The sequence below is a fragment of the Empidonax traillii genome, unplaced genomic scaffold (genome assembly GCF_003031625.1).
Source record: "Empidonax traillii isolate 1590-97213 ecotype Southwest subspecies unplaced genomic scaffold, ASM303162v1 scaffold166:size2381449, whole genome shotgun sequence".
Taxonomy (NCBI): Eukaryota; Metazoa; Chordata; class Aves; order Passeriformes; family Tyrannidae; genus Empidonax; species Empidonax traillii.
The window spans coordinates 310,311-333,295 of record NW_020955359.1 but is presented as its reverse complement, the minus strand read 5'-3'; the positions used below and the strand labels follow the sequence as shown (position 1 = coordinate 333,295).

Below are 22,985 nucleotides of genomic sequence, written 5' to 3'. Positions count from 1 at the left end.
AAATCATCTTGTCCGTGAGCTGCTTTACGCTGATGATGCCGCTCTCGTCGCCCACACAGAAGTAGCTCTGCAGGGTTTAACATCCTGCTTTGCAGAGGCTGCTGAGCTTTTTGGTCTGGAAGTCAGCTTGAAGAAGACAGAAGTTTTATATCAGCCTGCACCTCAGGAAGTCTTCCATCATCCCCATATCACCATTGGTGAAACAGCACTCAAATCAGTCCAACAGTTTAATTACCTGGGAAGCATCATCTCCTCAGACGGTAAGATTGATGCAGAAATAGACAACAGGTTAGCAAAGGCATACAGAGCTTTTGGTAAACTCCGTAAAAGAGTGTGGCAAAACAAACACCTGAAGAAAAGTACTAAGGTCAGCGTTTACAGAGCCATCGTGCTGTCTACTCTTCTATATGGTTCTGAATCATGGGTCATTTACCGGCACCACTTGCGTCTCTTAGAACGCTTCCATCAGCGCTGCCTCCGTACAATCCTCAACATCCACCGGACTGACTATGTGTCCAACACGTCTGTCCTTGAACAGGCAGCAGCCACGAGCATTGAGGCCATGCTGCTGAGAACTCAGCTGCGTTGGGCAGGGCACGTCTCCAGGATGCAGGACCATCGCCTCCCTAAGATCGTGCTTTATGGGGAACTTGCCACTGGCTGCCGCAAGAGAGGAGGCCTGAAGAGGAGATACAAGGACTGCCTGAAACAATCTCTCAGCCTTGGCAATATTGACCACAACCATTGTTCTACCCTGGCCTCCAATCGGGAGGTCTGGAGACACACCATCTATAACGCTGCTGCTGCTTTTGAGAACACACGCAGGATCACTCTCGAGGAGAAAAGACAACGCAGAAAGAATCGCGTCTTGTCGATATCACCTGGGGAGTCTTTCTGCTGTACGTTCTGCAACCGGACTTGTCCGTCTTGCATTGGCCTTTTTAGCCATCAGCGCGCTTGTAGCAAGCGTGGGTAGAGCCCCTCTCAAATCTTTGTTCGCGAAGCCTAGCCATGATGATGATGAATAAAGTGTCTAATTAGATGTCATACCTGTTTAAAAAGTCTTTTGATAAACAACAGCATTTGTTAAGATTAAAGATGAAGATTTAAAAAAACCCCAAAACCTCAACAATCATTGAAGAGGTAACAGACGACAAAGTTGTTTTTTGAAACAAGAATGACAGCTTTAACAGCTCTAAATACTCACTGGGAACTAGATGTTTCCATAAATTTGAATTTATTTTGCTTGGGCTAAGTGCTGGCAAACAAGTGTGGATTTTCCTTCCACCCGACCTGCCTGTTGGGTGAGTGTTACCTGCTGCTGGGCTGGCTGGACTGGCGGCTGGCTGCCGGGCAGGAGGGATAAGGTGTCTGGAATGACACCGGGATGCTGTCCTGACAGAGCTCGTGAACAGGTGCTCACGTTTATCTTCCTCATCACAGCGTGTTCCGCGAAACTGATACCTGCGGCGGCACCTTTGTTGTCCTGACTATAGAAGGACCGCACTATACAAGGACTGCACAGCTGTGTGATGTTTAATATGATAAAGCAGAACACACTTCACCTGTGCTGGCAGGGGAACTTGTCTGGGAGAGCTACGGGTGGAAGTGGTTGGAAACCAGAGCAGCAGGATGGCGCTCCATCCCCTCATCCCTCTGAGCCGGGGCTGCCTTTGCTGGGCGCTCGCCTAAGCCCGGCAGAGCTGCCCCGCGGGCTCTGTTGAGGGGAGCGCTCTGCACACCGCGACAGGCCGAGCCGAGGGGTTTGTCCCTGGATCGCGGGTGGCGGGGGAGGCAGCGCCGCGAGGGGCGGAGCGGGGCGGGGCTGGCGGGGCCCGCGGCCGGGCGGGTGCGCGGCGGTTGCCGGGGAGCGCGGGGGCAGCGGGAGCGGGAGCGGGGCCGGCCGGGTGCGAGCCCCACGCAGGTACCGAGCGGGGCCGGGGCCGTGCGGGGGGCCGGGGGCACGGCGGCCGAGGCGGGGAGGGCCGCGGGAAGTGCGAGGCAGCGGCCCCGGCCTGGGCCGGGCTCGGTGTCTGGGGCCGGAGCGAGGGAACAAAGCGCTGCCAGGCCTTGCCGGGCGCTGCTGGCTCTGGGTTTTCGCTCCGGTGGGGACGGGCAGTGTCAGATATGTAGGCGCTTTTATCTGTAATTTATCTTTGGGGTGGGTTTTTTCCATATAGATATTGGCGTCTCTTCATACAGACATATGTATACTCCATATCGGGACGGAGGCTCACGGGAGTAAGACACAAATGCCTGTCAGCCTCCTAATCATAAATGCTGTTCTTTCTTTAATACCAGCATTTTTTTTTGCCTTTCTTTTTTTAATTGTTTTTCAATTCGGCTGCAATTTTATTTATTGTTTTTTACATAGGATCTTGTCCGATTGTTGTGGAAGACATCAAAGGTTTAGTCTTCGATGGAAATTAAGATTATCTGTAGCAGGTGTAGTTCAGTAAATCCTCATTATCTTACGTACCTGTGATCACCATTTTTTGCTCATATGTGCAGATTCTGTTATGGGGAAAATAAGGAACAGCTTTCCAGCTTTTGTTAATGATAGGAAGAAGAGAAATAGATTCCGTTTTTTGGTGTAGAATTTGTTTCCCAGAGTGTAGTGACACAGAAATAGTTGTGATGTTGTTTTCTCTTCAAGGTCTTTGAGGTATATGGAGGAGTAACATTATTATTCTTTGCAGCTTAGTTAACATGAAGATGGAGGACTATGAAATATTCTGTAAGAAGCATCTTTCCAGAATCCAAGAAGAGGCAATAAAAGGAGAAACTTCTTTTACTGTTCAGCACAAAAATATCTCCCTCATTCATTTCTATGGAGTGCCTGTGCTCTCCCCTCTGGTAAGGCCTTTTTCCCCTCCTGCCCTTCCTGCCTGGTGTGCCAACTCTGCTATTGGCACTAGCTTTGATGTGCACTTGTAATGATTCTGATGAAGATATCTGGATGAGCTATCATCTGGCCTGCTGCTTAGTGTGTTCTAAGCATTCCTAACCTTCATCTTAAAAAGTAAATGGGTAAAATGTACTTTTTTTTTTTTCCCACATTGACTGCTTTGCCTGCAATTTCTGGAGATTTGTTATCTTCATAAGGGGAGCACAAATGTTTGTGGTTTTCAACAGTCAAATGTTATAGCGGGGCTTAACTTTACATAAAACCATAGTGACATTTCCCATACTGAACATGTGAGTTAGTTTAACAGTGTCAAAAAAAAAAAAGTGAAAACAGGAAATACTGAAAAATAGTTTAAAAGCTTTTAAGTAAATTTTTTTTGCATGTGTTTGCATCTTCCTGTAATGTATTTCACAGACTCATCAATTATATTAAGTCATTCTGTGCTAATGCAAACAGAGCCAAGCTGAAGACTGTTGGTAGTTCCTGCAGTGCTGCAGCTGACTTCTTGTTTGTATGATGGGAAGTATGAATGGAAAGAGACTCTAACAATGATGTCCAAAAGTCATGATAGAAATTGTAGACTGAAGGATAGATTGTCATATTCTTAATTTACAGATGGGTGGATATTGTAAGGTTTGGTAGAAAAAATGTCTGAATCCTGTGTTAGATTGGTAATTTAGCATGTAATGCTCATGGAAATTTTTTATAATGGACATTTTAAATTCATATTCATTTACATGTGTGCCAAGAAGGTATTTTGTGCATCTTCTCTTAAAAAAAGATATAATTGGTTGACAAGAAGCTGGAATTTAACAGGTGCACAAAGTCTCAGATGATTGTTATTCTTCTAATTGTTTTGTTCTCTTGATTTTTTTTCTAATTTACTTCTGTAATTCTGTATTGAAATTTGCATTTAATGATATAAATCAGTTTCTTACACTCTGTTTTGCAGCTTAGCCTTGAAAAGAAAAAGGAAATACAACAATATAAGGAGAAAGCACTGGACCTAGAGACCAGGAAACGGAACTCCCGGAACAGAGCTTTACTGAATCGTGTCCAGGAGATTGTAGAAAATGTCCAGGTAGTGTTTAGTCCAAAGCCACCTCATAGCTTTACAGAAAACCTCTGCTTAAGACGTTTTGAGAAAGTGCTGGGGTTTAACTCTTCTGAAATTAATGCCAGTTAACTTTCCACAATCAGCATTTGCTGGTATTTCATGCTACATGTCCTGATAATTGATTATTTAGTGATACTCACTGTAAGGGAGGGGACTTGCTTTTCAGTGCTTGTTTTGCTATATGCAAAAGACAGACCACAATGTTGCTTTTGTAGCTGTGTTGGAATCAACTAGATTGTAAACACAAATTAACAAACCCCTGGTGTTACAACTTGCTTTATTTGCAAGCTTACAGTATAATAGAAAATAATCTATATTCAACCTTGCGATTACAGAATTAAAATTACCTTCTCAATTTGTAATTCTGTTGTGTGCTTTACAATTATACTGAAATGGTTTTGTTTCCTTCGCTGCTTCAGCAGTGGATTTAGTAGAATTTTAAATTGAAAAGACTAATAAATATATCTAATCAAGGAGTTGTCCTAGAAACAGTTGTAATGCAACCAACTCGCTTAAGCAAGTACAGTTAACACTGAGTTTGTTGAGTTACCAAGGTGGCAAACAACACTGCTTTGCATTGTTTACTGGAGTGTATGTGGCAACAGTCATCTGGCTTGGGGTTTGACCTGTAGACCAGGAACATACATTCAATACAAAAATAAGTTGTGGACCATCATTCAAATTTATATTTTAATTCCAGTGACCTCTTTCTCATTGCAAAGAACTCTGTATTATGTAATTACTAGGAAATCAGTAACAGTTGAACTGAAAATTTTTATTGGTTGTAAGGTGTTACTTATTTTAATACTTTTTAAAATTAATTTTTATTTTTTAAATTGAGGTGAAGTTTGCAGGAATCTGAGATTTCATTGAAAATTTTTGTTTCGTTGGTTTTTTTCAATTTGCATTTGTAGATGAAGAAAGGACTTAATGTGAGTGATGTGAATGCACCGGAGGCTGAGAATTCTTGCCCCGATTCAGATTCAAAAGCTTTGAGTGACTTCACAGCTCCATCAGATGTCAGTTTGGCATGTTCTCCTGAAGGACATGGTCCCACAGAGCTGGAAAAGACACCAGAACTTGCACCATCAGGTACCGCAGGGCAGAGGACATCAAATGTAACAGAAGTAGTTAAAGCAACAGAAGATGTTTCTTCAAAGCAAAGTGAGCGTTGCTTCTTGAAAGACGTCTCTTGTCTGAGGGCAGCCTCCCCTGACAAGGTGTGTCACAAACTCATGTCACATGCTCTGCAAAAGCAAGAGGGACGAGCGGGGTCACCGTCGGATGAGGATGTCCAAGATCCATGTGTAATGAGCCTTCAGAACCTGATAAAGAAATCCAGGGAGTACATAGAGAGAGAGCAAACCAAGCGTACCTCAAAAGGCAGTTCAAAGAGGAGCGTGAGTGAAAGTCATTCAGATAAAGAAAATGACGCTGTTAAAACCACCGACTCTGCGAAAGAAAGAGCAAAACTTACAGGCAGAAGTTGCGCTGCTCAGACGCTTGATAAGCCCAGTCTTAATAAGTCAAATACCCTTCTCCAAGGTGCCTCTACAAACACAAATAACACAACTTTATCCAGTTTTTCTAAAGTGGACATACCTATGAGAGTTGGAACACCCCCTTTGGTGGATTCAGATTCAGATGAAGAATTTAAAAAGAATTCTATGTTTGAGCGTGACAGTAGCATTGTCAGGAGCCTCACAGGCTCCTATGCCAAATTGCCAAGCCCAGAGCCGAGCATGAGCCCTAAAATGCACCGACGGCGCCCAAGACCTTTATCAATGGGACACATCATTATAAATAACCCTGTGAATGCCTACGAGTTAAGTCCTAAAGGCAAGGGCAGAGCCATGGATTTAATCATGCAAGACATTGCAGATAAAAATAACGTGTCCGAATCAGTTCCAAAGTTCATGATGGACTTCAACATGGTTTGCCCTGGCAGAGTTCCTGGTGTCAACAGGAATTCTTCAGGCCCTGGTGATGGGTTGGGTGTTGGCAAACCGAATCGCCATTCCTTTGGGCTCTGGGAAAGCAAAGGAATGGTGTCGGCTACGGTGGAAGGGCAGGTGGTGCTGGACAGCAGAGGCCCATATAGAGTAGAGACCAGTACTAACATCATTGCTCCAAAACTGACTGAGCCGTTTGCCATCAGTCAGTCTGCAGTAACACAGAAGATCCCAGCTGGGAATGAAGTGAAAGCACCTGTTTTGCCAGAAAACACTAAATCAAACTCCACAGTGGAACTCAATAAATCTTACGACGTCGAAACCCCATCTCCGCTGCTAATGCAGAGCAAGAACGTGCGACAGCAGATGGATACTCCGAGTGTTTCCTCGGCAAATGAGCAGGTTCCAGAAAATTTTGAGAAGGTGAAACGCAGACTTGATTTGGACCCCAACAACTGCCAAACAGAAACCAGTTCCTGTATTCTGAGAGTTGGAATGGAAGAACAAGAGAAGCAGTGGTTGCAAGAACAGAAATATCCTGTGGAATCAGTTTACATTGCCCCTGAAAGTATGGCAAAAGGTAAATACTTCCTGCAGTTGAGGGTCACTTCTCAGTGCTGCTTACTTCTCAGTTTATAAATATTTTATAAAAAACACCAGTGGTTGTTAGTCGTTAGTGTTTCTAAGTATGTATTTATATAAAAAGGCTAATATTTCAGTGCATGTGCTTAGCCCACCAATATGGCCATGCAAATATTTTGAAGGACTGCAGTAAATTATGAGGTTCTTTACCTTACCTAACCGAAGGAAACCTGATGTCAAAGACATCTTTTTTATTTTTTACTGATGATGCAAATTACTTCCAATAAAGGATGTATGTCTCTGGCAAAGACCATATAGAAGTTATTTAATATTTGATTCTTTGTTATGCATTTTTTCAGAAGATATTTTAAAAACTAAAATGTTGGCCTTTGAAGAAATGAGAAAGAGACTTGAAGAACAGCATGCACAGCAACTGTCGATTCTGATAGCTGAACAAGAGAGAGAACAGGAGAAACTGCAGAAGGTAAGGCTGAAAGGAGAAATTCTAAGCAAAGGTTGTGTGTTGTGTGGAAGTTTGTCAGGAAGCAGTTGGGTTTAAATATGTGTTCTGTTGCTTTGCAGAGTTAGTCTCATGGTTGAATCTTCCTTTTGTAGGAACTGGAAGAGCAGGAGAGAAAGTTGAAAGGAAAGAAGGTTACTACAACGGAAATAGAGATTTCCAAAGTGAATATTAACAGTAGGATGGAGTTGGAGTGGAGAAAAAAAAGTGAAAATGGCTTGCTGGAAAGTGTGCAGTCTCAGCTGGAGACAGTCCATAACACAAACTCCACCAGCATTGGTAAAACTGGGAGGGAAGAATATAGATTAAGTGTTGTGATATCTTTTGTTCTACAATGTTTGGCTGGACTAGCTGTCCCACTGTACTGATCAGTGCAGTGTTCCTGCCCCAGGGCTGGTCAGGATACACAGACAGCTGCTGCCCTCAGGTGTGGACAGCACACGTGGAACAAAGTCTGTGCTGTGTCTTTGTGTCACTGGCATTTAGCACAGATTCAGCCATCCTCAAACTGTTCCAGGTACTGTACTTGTTATGTAACTGTTACAGGGTACATTCAAGGAAAACAAGCCAAGAATAAACTCTTTTGATCAAGGATGAGGATGTGGATTTGCGTCATGTCCCAGAAGGTTCATCCTCGTGCTGTGTAGCTGCACAGCAGTGGGCAGGGTGGTTGCATTTGTGTAGATGGTTTAGAAGGGCTCTGTCACGGGATCTTGAGTGCAAGACAGTGCAGCTATAGCTGATGGAACACCTCTCACCTATTCCAGAACGTTATGTAGTGTTTTGTTCTGTCTTCTATTTAGCAAATCTTGCACAGATATGAATCAGAAATATTCAGGTTGCTTCTTGGCTATAATTTACCTTGTCAACAAAGCTGCTACCCCCAAGCCGAGTGCATACACAGACGTAGTCATTACTTTATTGGCAGAAGTGTGTGCTGAACTCTGTGCTCTGCTTTGCATGCAGGTTTTGCTCAAACAACACCCAACACCTTTTCTTCGACAAGTGAAACTTCCTTCTTTCTCTGGGGACCATCAGGTAGTGGAGTCATAAAAACCTCAGTATCCAGACCAACTAATAGAATCAAAACTAGGTGGTCTCAGGTAAGAAAAAAAAAAGATTTATTTATATCTTAAAAAAACCTCCATGTTTTTGTAAGAGGCTGGTAACTATAATAACTGTGCAGTAATAAATCTCACAGAAAATCCTTTTCTATGTCAACTATAGGATATTTTTCTCATTCATATATTCAAAATAATCATATAAAAATATATTGCTTCTTCTGAATTACAGTGGGTCCTTTTGTCCTAGCCAAAACTTTATTAACAGCTTGTTTCTTACTTGAGAACTTCTCTCATGTGATTGATGTTATTTGAGAAATAATTCATAATTCTTCCTTTTTTAGTCAAAAGTTTAAGAAGTATTTTTTTGTTTTGGTTTTTTTTTTTTTTAAGGTTTTCAGTCCAGAGATACAAATGAAGTTTGATAAGATCACTGCTGTGGCAAAGGGATTTCTCACTCGTAGACTTCTCCAGACAGAAAAGCTGAAACATCTTAAGCAAACTGTGAAAGTAAGATCAGCTTTTTTGTGTTATGCAGTTTCTCCTCCTGTTTGTTTTTGTTCCTGCCTTCAATTGACAGATGAAATCAGGCATTTTCTGCTTTCAGGAGAATTGGGGGATGTCTGTTACATGAGCATGTTTGAGTGTTGCATTGCCTAGGTCCAGGTCAAACAAAGAATTTATGTCCTACATGTACTGTTTGTAATAACTGCTTTGTTGTGAAGGATTGTGCTTGGTGCTTTATCTCGTTTTCTCATCTTTCCCAGGATACTGTGGAGTTCATAAAAAATTTTCAGTCTGAAGCCCCACTGAAAAGGGGAAGTGTGTCAGCACAAGATGCATCCCTTCATGAAAGAGTAATGGCTCAGGTGACACAACTTAAACCTTTTTTTTTCCTTTCCTAGCTATTCTGCTTTTGTAATATAAACACCTAAAACCTCGATAGTGATTTTGTTTAGAGTAAAAAATTTAAACTACGGCTGTGAAGAGTAGACTCCATTTTTGTGCTGACTCAATGAGAGATTTCAAAATTACGCAGAGTTTTGCTTAGTTTGAGAAGAGCTGGATGGTCAAAACCATGGGCGTGTTACCTCAACCAAATATTTTACTACAATTTTAATTGTTCTTTCCAGCTGCGAGCTGCTCTCTATGACATCCATGACATCTTTTTTACAATGGGTGCATCAGAAAGGATGAATATTCTGCGTCACGATCGTGAAGTTCGGAAAGAGAAGATGCTCAGGCAGATGGTGTGTTGTGTTCCAGAGAAAGTAAAACTATCTTAAGACTTTGAGTCTGAATCATTTTACACTTAAAAGATTCTTATTTGCACCCTAAAATGTTTCTTAAATCTAAATTTTAAATGCTTTTGCAAGTAACTTTCTCCAAATTTTTTTTTTTTTTTTTTTTTTTTTTTTTTTTTTTTTTTTTTTTTTAGGATAAAATAAAGAGCCCGAGAGAGCGAGTGACACTTTCAACAGCTACACAGAAATCTCTGGACAGGAAGAAGTACATGAAGTATGTGCTGTTCTCCCCTTGGGACTTGAGGAGGGAGGCAGGGTGCAAAATGATGAGTAGGAGGCATAGGAAATTGTGACAGGAAGTTTTTGGAGTAACAGCTTCTTTGCAAGCTAACATCTCTCCTAGGAAGAATGAATAAAAAGCTGTCCAGGTGTTTGGAGTCTTGCTAGTAGTATTTTGCTCTTAATTTTAAGAGACTTCTTGTTTGTACAGGAGAAAAATGTTTGTTCACGTTGAGCATTTGTGCTAGATTCCAGTGGTGGGTGCTTAGTTCATGGTTGAATTTGTAAATTGTAAAGTGGGCTCTAGATGATTTTATCCATTTGAAGTGCCTGGCAATAGAGCTACTTGATAGAGTATCTTTAGCAAAGTTTTTTGGGGAATGGTAGCAGGCATTATCCTTCAACACAGTGAAGAGTTGTGTTACACTTGCTCCTGAGTAAAGAAGTGATAATCTGTAGTACTGCTCTGGCACATGTAGGTGTAGTTCCTGTTGTAGGCTTTCTCTAGAGTGTTTCTGTTCAAGACCTGGATGATGAATTTATAATTGAAATGTGTTTCAATACTTTTGTTTCTCTAGGGCTTCAGAAATGGGAATACCAAGTAAAAAAATAATCATAAAACAAAAAACTCCTGAAAGCCGGTGGGTGATGGTTACTGGTATTTGGATGCTTTCAAGAAACTGTGATTTTGTGATCTGTATTTCTGGCTTGCCATCAATCAGCTCAATTCCTGGTATTATTATGATGGAAAGTAATGAAATCTGGTTAAGCATGACCTAAGAAAGGGGTTTATTAGCTCGTTAGAAAAGATTTGTTTTCTTCAGAGTCAGTTCTAAAATTTTATCTTCAGAAATTATTTATTTATGGCTTTAAGTCTCTGTGGTAAGGTTCAAGGTTTTTCTCTGAGATACACTGTTAAGCTTCAGTTTGGCACTACTACTTTTCCTGATACCCTTTACTTTGCAATGAATCATTGATAATGCTTATCCTTAGGAAGCTGTCAGGAAAGAAGTGGCTCTCTGTTGTGAGGAAAGTGCTTGCTCCTTGATTGTATGATTGTTTGCTTAGATCACAGAAATTACAGTGTTCAGTGCATGCTGTTCAGAAAGACAGCAGCTGCTCTCTTATGAGGCCTATCTGCACCTTTTTCTAGTATAAAAAGTCAGATACCTGGCATCCCTTAAAAACAATTTTTATCCCGTGTTTACCCAAAAACTTTGAAGACATGCTGTCTACTCATGCAGTTCAGTCTTCAGTGACTAGTGTGACTCAGTCCTTTTTTCCTGGATGTCTTTAGCAGTGACTGGGAACCCAGGGCACTGTTCAGGGGGTTCTATCTGTGTGGGTTTTTTGTTTCTTTGTTTTAAGTAGTGGAAGTAGTAATCCTGTTCTGGGATTTTAATTCCAGCCACTTTGCCTACAAGTCATGTGCATTACCAAAGCTGTTAGCCTTGCTGAAATTTGCTGTGTGAAACATGATGCATAATTCAGTAATCCTTATGAGGCTTTTATTTTTAAAGGGAAAAAGCACTAATAAAGGTTTGTGTTTTAACAGCATACTTCAACCAAACCAAGGACAGAATGCCCCAGTTCATAGACTGCTTTGCAGACAAGGGTAAGAGCACAGCGTGTTTATAGCCTAAAGATGAAAGTAAATGCAAAGCACAAGAGTACAGTGAGCTCAGTAAGATTTACACATACTCGTGTAACTGTTGTTCAAAGTAAAAATAATTACTTCTTCCAGTATTTTGAGACGGTGATGAAGATTTATTAGACTTTATACTGCAAGAAAATACTTAGTGTTGTCACCCTCTTCTGTATGTCTTCATTTACACTGTGTTCCAACATTTCTATTTGTAACATTCATTCCATGAAGCTTTGCTTCCACTTAATGAAATGTGTGTATTTTTATATGTATACTGTAATGTCACAGTGTCTGAACAGAATCAGTTTCTTGAATAGAGTTTTTTTAAAATCCATTCATGGGGATATGTTCTCCTGCTTAATGTATCTGTGTAAGACATAATAATGTTGATAGAAACTGCACACGTACTCAGGAGGAGGCTCTGTGGGGCATTAGCATGAAAACATTTTTACAAACAGTTTGATAGTGTCTCATGTTTTTCTATACAGCCTTTCAACTTTGTTGCAAGTGACTTATTAACTCTTTTATATTTAATTAGCACCCTTAAGACCTCAGTGAATGGGGTTGAGCATAATAGAAAGAAGGCCTCAGAGAGCAGAGTGTCTAACAAGGCTGTTTCAGGTGTGTAGAAAATTGGTGCTTGGATCTTATAGTAAATAAGTTACTAGTATCTAGACAAAGTAAATGGGCAATATATTGTTTTCCTTTCCTTGCGCATCTGCTTTGCTATGTCTTAAATCTAACCTATCTCTTCAACAAACATGGACTGGTGACTTAACCATCCACTTTCAGATTCTATAAACATAGTATATAGAATGTGCTGCACAGCTCATTTGCTTTCACTCACCAGATGCCCAGTCATAAAAGAGATCGCCAGACACGTTCACTGTAACTGTTGAGAAACTGATTGTAGTCAAAGTAGACTTGGGTTAGAATCTCATGTCATTTAAGTCTTAGTTCTGTACACATGTCTGTTGAAAGGACAGGAAGGACAGTTCCAGACTCATCACTGGGTGTTCAGTCATCATACAGTCCTAAAAGTATATATATTACTGTAGCATCTTACAGCATGTGTGAGTCTTAGTGACCCAAGGTTAAAAGTGGAATATTCCCATGCTTGCAGATGGAGACAATTGATTGGTTGCCTTTAAATAAAAAGATTTTATAACAGTGCTGAACCTCTCTATTTTCAGCCTGTTCAGGCATGAAGGGAATAAAACACTATGAAACATCTTACACAGTTTCTATTTTTTAATCAGATTTTAAATTTCTTAAGTGACAAGCCTCAACTGATCAAAAGGTAAAGTTTTAAAACTGTTTAAGAGCTGGATTACACTTTTTTTCTCAAAGGAGAGTATAAATATACTCTATATAATATAGAGAGTTTTATACTCTCCACAAGGCAAGTATAAAAATTGGGAATTTGGGGGCTCAATGAGGCAAATGTGTGATGTGGTAGGATTCTGACTGTTTTCTGTAGTGATTTGAGTTATCTTTATGTATTAAGTATCAAAGCTTTCTTATAAGGGAAATCCTTATTCATTCCTGCTCCAGAGAATGCAAGTTTTAGTGCAGTGTGTTTTACACTGTTTAAATGTGATGTTTCCCCAGATATTACTTCGTGAAGTCAAGAGAAGTGGCTACAGAAGGATGTATAGTAAGGCAGTATGCATGTATATATGTGACATTTTAGAGAGAAGGGAAGATAAAATAGCAAAAAATGAGATGACAACCAGGGTTTATTTTATGTTTCTGCTGTCAATTCCCCTGGCAGTGCTGTCACCATTAAAGTGGAGCAAGGCAGTTGTTCAGCTGTGTTCAGTGACACTGCAGAAAAATTATCAAAAATAATAAATAGTCTCCCTGAAATATAAAGAAGAAAGTAAAGTTAGCAGTATAATTTTGGCAACCAGAGGTAGCCATTAAGGCAAGTTTTCATCTGCAAATTTGCAATAATGTCTGCTATTAACTAGTAGTTGAGAGTGCTGGAGAACAGGGACTACACATTACTATTCATTTAGTACAAGTAATCTAACCTATTTCTAAAGGAATGGGTAAAATGTGAATAGTGAAAGGTCTGGCAGTATGACTAACAAATTGTACTTATTAGAGGGACAAAAAGGAAAGGAGGATTAGTCGAATACAGCTACCATAAATGTATTCAACTTAGATATGAGACAAACGCTCTGAAGAATATAATAATATACTCATCCAACTTTTTTTCTTCTTTCTCCTGATTGTTGTTTTAAATTCTGTCTGCAAAGTGCTTTGTAGCTTTAATACCACTGTGACTGGTTGTTGTCTTTTTCTGGGAAGAAGGCATTTTGTTTAGGAATCAACTGGGAATCCTAAATTCAGTTTTTTCTTGTTTTTTACTCCTTCAGTCCAAAGTTCTGAGCTAAAGACAGAAGTACCAACTTGTGAATCAGTAAAGAGTCTTATTTGCTTTATTTATTTATTTATTTATTTATTTATTTATTAAATTTAATTAGTTTAGATAGGACCAAGGCGTTCAGTCAATTGCCTGCAAGCTGGGCCAGGCAGCACATTTAATGGGGCCTGATTTTGTTAGAAAGAAGGTGGTTGAGATCAGGTTGCTCCTACAACTAGACCTACTCATCTCCTCTGTTTCTACCTAATTTCTTCTTCTGTGGAAAAGAAATACAGGGCATGAGGCACATGGAGTGTTTGGGTGGTGGCAGCACTTGGCCCAGTGTGGTCTCTCCTGCACGCCTGTGTGGCTGAGCAGGGCAGTGTGAGGAGGTGTGTGCTGAGAAGTGTGTCAGTGTTCACACCAGGAAGCCTCAGACCTGGTGTGTGAATAGCAGGTCTGTCCTTTGTCCCAGGAGAGAGGCCTAAATGTGCTTGCCACTGGAAAAGGTTGGGTGATAATTGTATTCCAAAAGACTGTCACTCTTTTTAATCAAATTTGCCTTCTGCAGTTCCTTAGTCTGGATTGCTGGGGGTTTTTTGCACTTCCATAAACTAATGTATAATATCCTATTATTTGTGTGAGGTTTTTATGTATCTCGGAGGGCACTTGAAGAGAGTTAAAGGGTAGTGTTAAATCACTAATAAAGCACCATGCCTGTCAGCCTGGTTGTCCTACAAGATCACAGGTGAGCTGAAGAGTCCAGCACTGGAGAGTACTGGGCCAGCGAGAATGCCTTTTGTGTAGTGGGAACCTATTGAGGTGTGAGGGATCCTGCTGTGGTGAGATTTCTGGGTGTTTCCAAAGCTTCTTTGCCCTGTGCTGAATGTAGCCCTTGGATACCTGTAAGTAACCACTGCAGCTCTGACCAAGAGTAACTGAAGAGCCTGAAAAGGACTGGCACTTCTTTGTCACATTCATTTACTTGCCTGGTAGTCATTTCTCTTCCATGGCTGTCTTCCATTCCCACCGCTCTGCACCCTGTGGTACGATTTCCACTGCTTTGTGTAAATGTTTGCTCACACTGCTGCACACTCTGGGTAACTGCTTGAACCTAATGAATGCTGAGTTGTGCTACTTTTTAGCGGCTTGCAGTGCTGAACCCTTATTACTGGAAGATACTTGTGCTATGTGTAGTACAATATGGATTTTTAATATATGTATGTATATACTTGTTCCCCGTGTAAAGACTTATTTATTATTTTTGTACTTGAGCAGCCTTCCTTTTATGAGGGCTGTGCCTGATGTCCTTATTCATACTGCATTTCTAATTCTGGTTGTCTGTATTGACTTATGGAAACCTACAACTGTCTCTTGGTTTAATTGATGTGGCAGCTGGAGAAAAGGAAAGTTATCTTAAGTATTTGATTTGTATAATATTTTTTAATTGATTGTTTAAAAGTAGTGCTTGGTATAGTTAAACCTATCAGTCAATTATTGTCTTGGTGATGTGACAGTTCTTTTAAAAACATATGAATTGTAGTTGTAGATGTTTTACAGTAGCAGAAAACACTTTGGAATGCTTATTGCAGGAGGCAGTGCTATAAAATGTCAGAACTTTCAAAACTATATGTGATTTTTTCTAAGGTATTCTGAGTGTAACATTATGAAAATTGTCATTTTAAAAGTAATCACTGAATACATAATACTGCTTTAAAAAAATTGTCCTAAACTTTTTGAGCTATTTTATTTTGATAATCCTGTTGTGAAATCCAGTACTATTAATTGTAAAATTGTAACGTTTCTACTTATTTTTAGGAGCATATGCAGGAAGAACCCAAAGAAAGAAGCCAAATGTTGTGACAATTTAAGAAGACAGCACTCACTAGGATAAACTGACTGTTTTTTACTGAAGGCATTCTCAGCACTGATTTTAAATATTGCATCTTCTTTACGTATATGTATATTTAGAAATTACAAACCTGCTTTGTCATTTTCAGATGACACATTAATACAATGATATTGAAGTAATAAAGGACTTTGAAGTTCTAATACTTGTGGAAAAATTGCATGTTAGAACTTATTGTATGTTAATACTAGTGCGTACACATTCATAGTCTTGTTTATTTAAAGACCACCACAGGGCAGCATGAAGGTAGTTTGTGACTTTTTCACACTTTCTAATTCTTGTGTCTGCTATATGCTTTTTGATTACATAAACTGCAATTTCTGTGTATGATTGCCACCACTAGTCAGTCATGGGTATATATTCAGTTTCATACCATAAAGTTAAAGCAGTTAAATGGGAAAAAAACCTCCAAACCTATAAGTGAATTTGTCACCAGCCGTTTTGAATGTACTTTCTGTATGAATGAGATTAACCTCAATTTCAGTACTAATGACCTAAAATGTTTTGCATTTCTGCTAAACTGGACAGACATGGATCCAGATTCACTGCTGGGCAGACGGACCTACTTTCATTGACTAAACCAAAACTGTGCATTTTTATCTGTGATAAATCACCACCACCACGAGTCCTGAGACTTTTTTACCCTGATGTCTACTGCATTTTCTTATGGAAGCAGCATTTGGCCACGATGGAGACGTGTATGTTCTACAAAAGCTCAAGAAGGCAAGATTTCAATTGTTTTACTGTCTCAGACTTAAATAGTAATTTCAGTCCATAATAGTAATTTGGATATGTTACATTTCATTGATGACAGTTACAAGTTTTCCTAAGGAGTTTCTCTTCTACCATGATCAAACAGGCCCTTGTACTGAATTCATGATTTTGGGGGAGGGGGAATCCCTATCAAATCCCTACAAAGACTTTCGTATTTATGAATATCTAACGTTAAATGATCATGCTCATGTTTTACTTCAGTCTTCCAACTGATGGATATTATCCATCAACTTGAGGGGAGCATAATTCTATACCTGCTTTTAATGAACTTGAGACACGTTAACAAAGTCCTAGAGAGAAAAGATCTGCTTTTGTAATATCAGTAGAGAACTGACTGCCTGAATGTGAAATAGGTTATATTTTGTTATTTCCCAGTGTGGATAGAATTCAACATACTAACTTAGGAGGCTTTGTAACATGTTGACACGGATATAAGAGAAAAAAGATGGAAAATTTCTGTTGTGTTAAATAGTCAGCATGAAAGAGGAACATTAATGGTGGGATGAGGACAGCACCTTCATAGCAGTGATGAGCGATTGTCTTGCTTGTGGCACCAGTTATAGCTTTTATCTGCCCCCAAGTCCGTCCTCTGCAGGTAGTAATGTTGTTCAAAACAGGTGTGTTATACTGTGCAGTAAATTACCCAAACTGTGTACTTGGAAAATGGCAAAAATGCTGCCCAAGCACTTTGAAGAATGACACTGCTCAGTAGCTCTCTACTGTGGCATTAATTTGGAAGCCTAACAGCTTTGAAAACCTAACAGTGTAAATTGTAAGAGTTTTCACCAGTGTAGGACCAGCCTCCTTCATACAAATGCTGTGGTGCCTAAAAATCTCAGTTGTAATACAGAAAATGCCCAGAGCAAGCTTCCTGCTCACCCAGTGGGCATCGCAGCTCTGTTTTGGCTCTCAGCTTTCCTTAGGAGTGAAATACATCGCAACAGGGTTAAAATTAGCAATGACAAGAGTAACCTGTGTCAGAGGAGACAAAAGGTGCTATTGATATAGGATTGATGTTCTTAAAGAATGTTCTATGTGATGTATTTATTATTAGCATAGGTACTATGTTGATGCACAAATAGGTTTAGTGTGTTAGTAGAAATGAATGTTTCTGCTTGGGTTTCACATCTAAACTTCATCTTTAAGCATGCTTCCACTGTGTAATAAAACACTATAGCACAAGGTTGGTGTTTTTTTTAACTTTCATGAGGCCTTTCTCTTGGCAAGTGCCAGACTTTGTTTTTGTACTTGATGTTTTGTATTTATACATATTTATCTTTTTATTTTGTGTGAAATTGTGATACCATTACAAAAGTCTATTTATTTTTATACTTTTATTTCGTTTTTTTTTTTTTTTCTCACCAGTCTTGCTTTTTACTTAAAGCATTCTGCACAATAAACTTTGAATCTTTAACGAGCACTGCCTTTCTGTTCCTTTTCCCGCCGCTCCCCGCCCTCCCTCAGGCTCTCCCCGCTCTGAGGGGCGGGGCGGGAAATGGCGGTGAAGGCGCCGCCCGCCCGCGGGGTCATGTGACGGGGTGCAAGATGGCCGCGTTCCCGTGGTGAGGCGCTGGGCGGGGGGCACTGGGCGCTGCCTGTCCCCCGCCCGCGCAGGGCAGGGCGGCGGCGGGCGCTGAGGGGCTGCGGGTCCCCGCGGAAGGGCGAGGGCAGCCGTCATGCCCCGCGAGCCTCACAACCGCGGGGGTGAGGCGGGGCGGCCCCCCGTGTGCCAGCGGGGGAAGCTCCCTGTCGAGGTCTCCGTCCGCGGGGCTCGGGGCCGCTTGGTCTGAGGCGGCGGCAGCCGGAGCACTGGGTGTCGTGGGGCCGCAGCCCGGCGCTTCTCTCCGTGGCTCTGGGAGAAGCCGGAGGGGGTCAGGTTCATGTATAATGTAACACAGTGATGTTACTTTAGGTTACCTGGTGCTGCTCTGCTGAGGGGCGGGGGCGCAGCTGGGAGGGCACGCCCGCTGACCCCTGCCCGCCGCTGTGGACTTATTTTAACCTGAAGTAAGCGAGGCAGTTCCCCGAGGGCCGCTGTGGTTGCCCGGTGTGCTGTCACGGAGCGTGTCCTGCTCGGAGCGAGGAGCCGGTGAGGGGAAGGAGCGCTCTGCCCGCCCGCTCCGGGCGGGGTCACTGCGGGCTCGCCGCTCCCGCTGCCCGCTGGGGAGGTGAACATCGCCTGCAGGGAATTCAGCTTTACTAGCACAATTTAGTCTCTGTTAGTTACCTTTGCAGGCTCTCTAGATGTACACACGGGTTACAGACTGAAGTGGCAGAGTCAGCTTCTAGCAGCGTGCAGTATTACTGCAGGAAAAGGTGGGGTACAACTGAGGAAGCTGCACTGAAAAGAATAACTTGCAGTCTGGTAATTGTTATGGAAAGGAAGAATGAAACAGGCACTCTGACAGACAAAATAAAAATATGTAAATAGTTAATTTTTCTTCAAACTCTTTCTTGGTTACAAACAAACTGATTTTCTCTTTGTGGAAGACTCACTCTCCTGAGTCTATTGTGCTTTTAACACATGGAATACATCTAACTTCTAGGTTTTGGAGTGGCTGATGGGTTGTAGTCCTGAGCAGACTAGAAACCGACCTTAATGTGGAGTCAAGAAAAGTAATATGCAACATTTAGAGCATGAGGATGCCAAAAGATTTTTTCCGTATGTACATTGTCATGCTGAACATCATCTGGCTCACTCTTTCATGTTATTGTGTGAGCAAACTTTCACGTTTAACAAAATGTAGAAATAATTGGTGGATTTAAAAATTGTTATTAAACCAACTGAGGTTATTTAAAAACATCAGAGAATGCTTTTAAAAATAAAATTCACTGGGATATGAAGTACTTTAAAACTTGAATTTGTGTAGCTAAGATTTGAGGGCGTGAGACAGCAGTAACACGTTAATTGGCTGTTGCAACTGTTGTTACTTCGAGTGCCCTAATGTCGGTGGAATCAGTGTGTGGTCAGTGATCTTGCAGAAACAGAAAGGAATAACGTGGTGCAACTCTGGGATTTCTGGCAGTAGCAAAATAGAGCAGAACAAAGTAGAGCAGTAGGGATGCTGACAAATTGATTTTTACGTAGTACAGCAATGAGGTAAGGGGCTAGTAAGTAGGTCTGGTAACACTGATGCAGAAGTGGCCATGAAGAAATAATTAACCACACTGTTTCCATCATGTTGTTCTGTCACATGGAAGATGCTGCTGTGCTACAGGGTTTAGCTATTTTTTAGCTATTTTTCTCTTTTTAAGGCATGCAAGATCAAGAAACTATGCCTCAGAATCTGAAGTGTGCAAGCTGGAATCTGTACCCTTGGATTTTGGTGATTACCACCCGCTGAAACCCATTACAGTGAGTTTTTTTGTGCTTTTGGAAAATGAATGTGAATTAAAACTGATTGTGTTCCTTGTTTTACTTTTGTTCCTTTAAAATTAAAAGGCTTTGAAGTCAGTGGTGATACTTGTGAAGTTCCTTTCTATGTTCGTGGCCTGTTATTTTAAAGGCATCAAGGTTTATTCTGTTTGTCCTTTACAGAAATTTGCTGGTGCTCTTATGTGTCAAAACCAGTCTCCTTCTGACAAATATAGCACTCCAGCCTGTGGGTTTTCTTGGTTGCATTAAATGCTGAATAATGGATAAATTTCAAATCAAATTATTGCATCACAAATAACCTGCATAATTGCTTGATGTAAGAAATGGTTTTTGGGTTAACTTCCAGTCAGCTGTGTGCTTTAAAACATTTATCATTTCTTTAATGTATAAGAGGCTTTTAAAGATGTGGATGTGCTTCAAAGAGATGATAGTCATCAGCTAATGAATGATAAATGGGCAGCAGCTTCTGCTCAGGAAGGTCAGGAGGGAGATAAGACAGTGGCCTTAAGAATGGATTTGATGTGCCAGGCTTGAGTGTCCCACAGGAAAATTCAAGATGAAACTGGTGGAGGTGATCAAATAGCAAGAAAGAGGTTGGAGGAGAGGGATAAACCTAATACAGTAGAGGAGAGGTACTAGAAAGAAATTTAGAATGGTTGTTATAGGTTTGTAGACCAAGGATTGGAAGGAAAAAAAGGTAATGGAAATGCTATTGAAGAGCAAGTGCCTCCAGATTCAGGGGAAGAGGAGGTGCTGCAGTTTAAATGTTGGTGCTCACTCCAAAGAGTTTATTTGATTTGTCCTTGCTTCTGTTGCAGCAGCACAATTTATGTAGCACATATTTTTGTGGTTTATTAAAGAGAGGAAAGACAAAGCCTTTTTGTTTAATAGTTTTGAACTTTTCTTTTAGGTTACTGAATCCAAGACCAAGAAAATGAACCGGAAAGGAAGTACTTCTTCTACCTCCTCTTCTTCTTCTAGTTCTATGCTGGATCCATTGAGCAGCGTGTTGGATGGCACCGACCCCTTGTCATTATTTGCAGCAGCTGCAGATCCTGTGACTACCCCTGCTACCATGGTAACACTAGAGGCAGTTATTTCAACTAAATAAAATTAAAAAATACCCATAAAACAAACCCAAACAAAATCACAATGCCAACCATGAATAAAATATATTTGTCTCACCAGGTTAATGCAAATAAGAAATATACCGTATTAATATTTACCTATTTTTATCCGGTTTATGTTGACATACTTACTTACATATGGATTTATTTTTTTTTTAATATTGTAAATAAGCTTATTTAATATTGTAATAAGCTTACACTTGAAACGTGAAGTTGACTTTTATCAGCCTTCTCTTTTTCCAGATTTGTATTGAACATTTGCAGTAACTTGTTCTCCCCTAATAGGATGGCACACGAAGGAAACGGGATAAAGATGACAACTCAGCAGTAGGAAGTGACTTTGAACCGTGGTCAAGCAAACGGGGTGAAATCCTTGCTAGATACACAACGACAGAGAAGCTGTCTATTGTAAGTGGCAGTTTCTCCAGTTTTATTTATGTCTACTAGACCTTTACTGGACTTTGGATATTCCTATTTTGTAATTATTACATGAGTAAATTCTGGTCCTCTAAGTTTCAGTTTTAAGGCTGTAGAAAGCTGTACCACGAGCTCTCACTTGTAAAGGTTGTTTTGGAGCTGAGTCCAAAAGTCCTTTGATATATAGAAGCCATCACTTTGTCTTTTTGTAACAATACAAATAACTTCTGGTCTTATGCCTACTTCTAAATGATTAGAGGCTTAATTAGCAGTGTAATTACCCTATGCATTCTGGAAATGCTAGCAAGGTCTGCTGAATAGTCTGCTTTTTCTATTTCCCCACAGAATCTGTACATGGGATCTGAAAAAGGTAAGCACTTTCTTTTACCATAACAGAGTTTGCTTGAGGTAGGGTGCAGTGACAGGTTTGTGGTCAAGAACAGTTGAAATGGGTTTTCCTGCTTCCCCCATTCTGACATTTGGTTGTGTCTATGCTCTTTTGTGGATAAGACTGCTGGATTTTTAGTTAAAATAATTGTTGAAAACAAGCCACCCAACCACCTTGTATTTTATTCCTCTTGGCTAATGAATTTGTGGTTATTTGACTGCCTTCCACTGTAGCTTAAAACTCCCTTCCATTTAAAGTGAGCCATCATGTTCTGAGTATCGTGTTTATCAACTCTTCTGCTAGCCAGGAGGAAAGCAAACAAGTCCTTTGGGAACTTGTTCAGTTATTCTCTGTACATGAAAGTGAAATGATTTCAACTGCGTGCTGGGTGTTCAAAAAAGAACCAAATGTTAAATATTTTATCACGTTTTCTAGCGAAGCAAATCTGGCCTAAATAGTCCTTGCTGATTGCATAGTAGATCAGGATTTTTATGTATGAGTAAACATGCAGCATTTCAGCTGCTGCAAAAATATAAAATACTTTCTTGCAATGAGAATGGTCAAACACTGAAACTGGATGCTCAGGGAGAGTGTGACATCTTCATTCTTAGATACTGTTAAATTAACTGGGTACAACCCTGTGCAACCTGTCATAGCTTCACAACTGGCCCTGCCTGGAGGAGGAGAGTTGGACACAAACCTACGTAGGGCTTTTGTAACCTAAATTGTCCTGTGGTTCTATCTGGTGATTCTTTTCTTACCAGTAAAACTTACAAGAAAAATCCATTTATATTCAGTTTTACTTGTCATTCCCCATTCAAAATGAATTCACTGTAGGTTTGTTTGAATGTGTATCTTCAGGAATTCTCACAAAGTGAATCAAACCACTTGTCTTCTGTCTCAGAAGCTGATTAGTTGTCCGAGTCTGTCAAGATCCTTCAAGTTTGTTTCTCTAAAGAAGTCCCAGTGTTTAAATGTTAAAGAGACTTAAATATGTAATTCTTTACAGGAAAAGCTACAACTACTGGTTCAGCAGTCTCTGAAAAAGTGAGGACAAGGTTAGAAGAACTGGATGATCTTGAAGAGGTGAGAAAGTTTTCTGATCAAATTACAGCACCATTATAACAGTGAAAGAAATTTGAGAAATAAAAATCTTTTGTGAAGCATTTTAAAAATGTCCTGATTTAGATAAGTATGTACTTTCTGTGAGAATTCTCTATTAACTTCAACCCTTATTTTTGTAGAATCATATTTTTATATCACTGGAAATTATGATTTGAAAATTTACCTGATCTATTGATGTCGATTTACCTTA

The 22,985-nt window shown here is 40.4% G+C and overlaps 3 protein-coding genes across 12 annotated transcripts in view; 2 read left to right on the top strand and 1 right to left on the bottom strand.

Annotated features, from left to right (window-relative positions):
- GDE1 (glycerophosphodiester phosphodiesterase 1) overlaps positions 1 to 2,176 on the bottom strand; it is a 9,909-nt gene extending 7,733 nt beyond the window's left edge. The window contains exon 1 of the mRNA XM_027885412.1: positions 1,689 to 2,176. Within this exon, the coding sequence (XP_027741213.1) occupies positions 1,689 to 2,176 (488 nt within the window). The remainder of the gene's footprint in view (positions 1 to 1,688) is intronic.
- On the top strand, positions 1,035 to 17,780 carry CCP110 (centriolar coiled-coil protein 110). 9 transcript variants are annotated; one of them, XM_027885384.1, is made up of 16 exons: positions 1,035 to 1,304; positions 1,444 to 1,763; positions 2,700 to 2,856; positions 3,861 to 3,989; positions 4,940 to 6,557; positions 6,919 to 7,043; positions 7,175 to 7,358; positions 8,046 to 8,182; positions 8,534 to 8,650; positions 8,908 to 9,009; positions 9,274 to 9,390; positions 9,579 to 9,658; positions 10,242 to 10,304; positions 11,219 to 11,278; positions 11,847 to 11,929; positions 15,498 to 17,780. In XM_027885384.1, the coding sequence occupies exons 3-16, from the start codon at positions 2,710 to 2,712 to the stop codon at positions 15,548 to 15,550; spliced, it is 3,015 nt and encodes a 1,004-aa protein (XP_027741185.1). In that variant the 5' UTR covers positions 1,035 to 1,304; positions 1,444 to 1,763; positions 2,700 to 2,709; the 3' UTR covers positions 15,551 to 17,780. The 9 variants fall into 9 exon arrangements, with proteins under 9 accessions (XP_027741185.1, XP_027741184.1, XP_027741182.1 ...); XM_027885385.1 differs by lacking the exons at positions 1,035 to 1,304; positions 1,444 to 1,763 and adding exons at positions 2,375 to 2,445; positions 12,920 to 12,965; XM_027885386.1 differs by lacking the exons at positions 1,035 to 1,304; positions 1,444 to 1,763 and adding exons at positions 2,375 to 2,445; positions 12,920 to 12,973.
- A 55-nt stretch (positions 17,781 to 17,835) lies between these two features.
- Positions 17,836 to 22,985, top strand: part of VPS35L (VPS35 endosomal protein sorting factor like) — a 47,747-nt gene continuing 42,597 nt past the window's right edge. For both annotated transcript variants that reach the window (XM_027885392.1, XM_027885391.1), the window contains exons 1-6: positions 17,836 to 17,924; positions 19,618 to 19,717; positions 20,649 to 20,816; positions 21,151 to 21,273; positions 21,628 to 21,652; positions 22,680 to 22,756. In XM_027885392.1, coding sequence (XP_027741193.1) covers positions 17,908 to 17,924; positions 19,618 to 19,717; positions 20,649 to 20,816; positions 21,151 to 21,273; positions 21,628 to 21,652; positions 22,680 to 22,756 — 510 coding nt within the window. In that variant the 5' untranslated portion in view covers positions 17,836 to 17,907. The remainder of the gene's footprint in view (positions 17,925 to 19,617; positions 19,718 to 20,648; positions 20,817 to 21,150; positions 21,274 to 21,627; positions 21,653 to 22,679; positions 22,757 to 22,985) is intronic.

Coding starts and splice junctions, on each gene's coding strand:
- CCP110 (XM_027885381.1), top strand. CDS start 2,420: ATGGAAATTAAGATTATCTGTAGCAG. Junction 2,446..2,699: donor ATTAAGATTATCTGTAGCAG/GTGTAGTTCAGT, acceptor TATTCTTTGCAG/CTTAGTTAACATGAAGATGG. Junction 6,558..6,918: donor CCCTGAAAGTATGGCAAAAG/GTAAATACTTCC, acceptor GCATTTTTTCAG/AAGATATTTTAAAAACTAAA.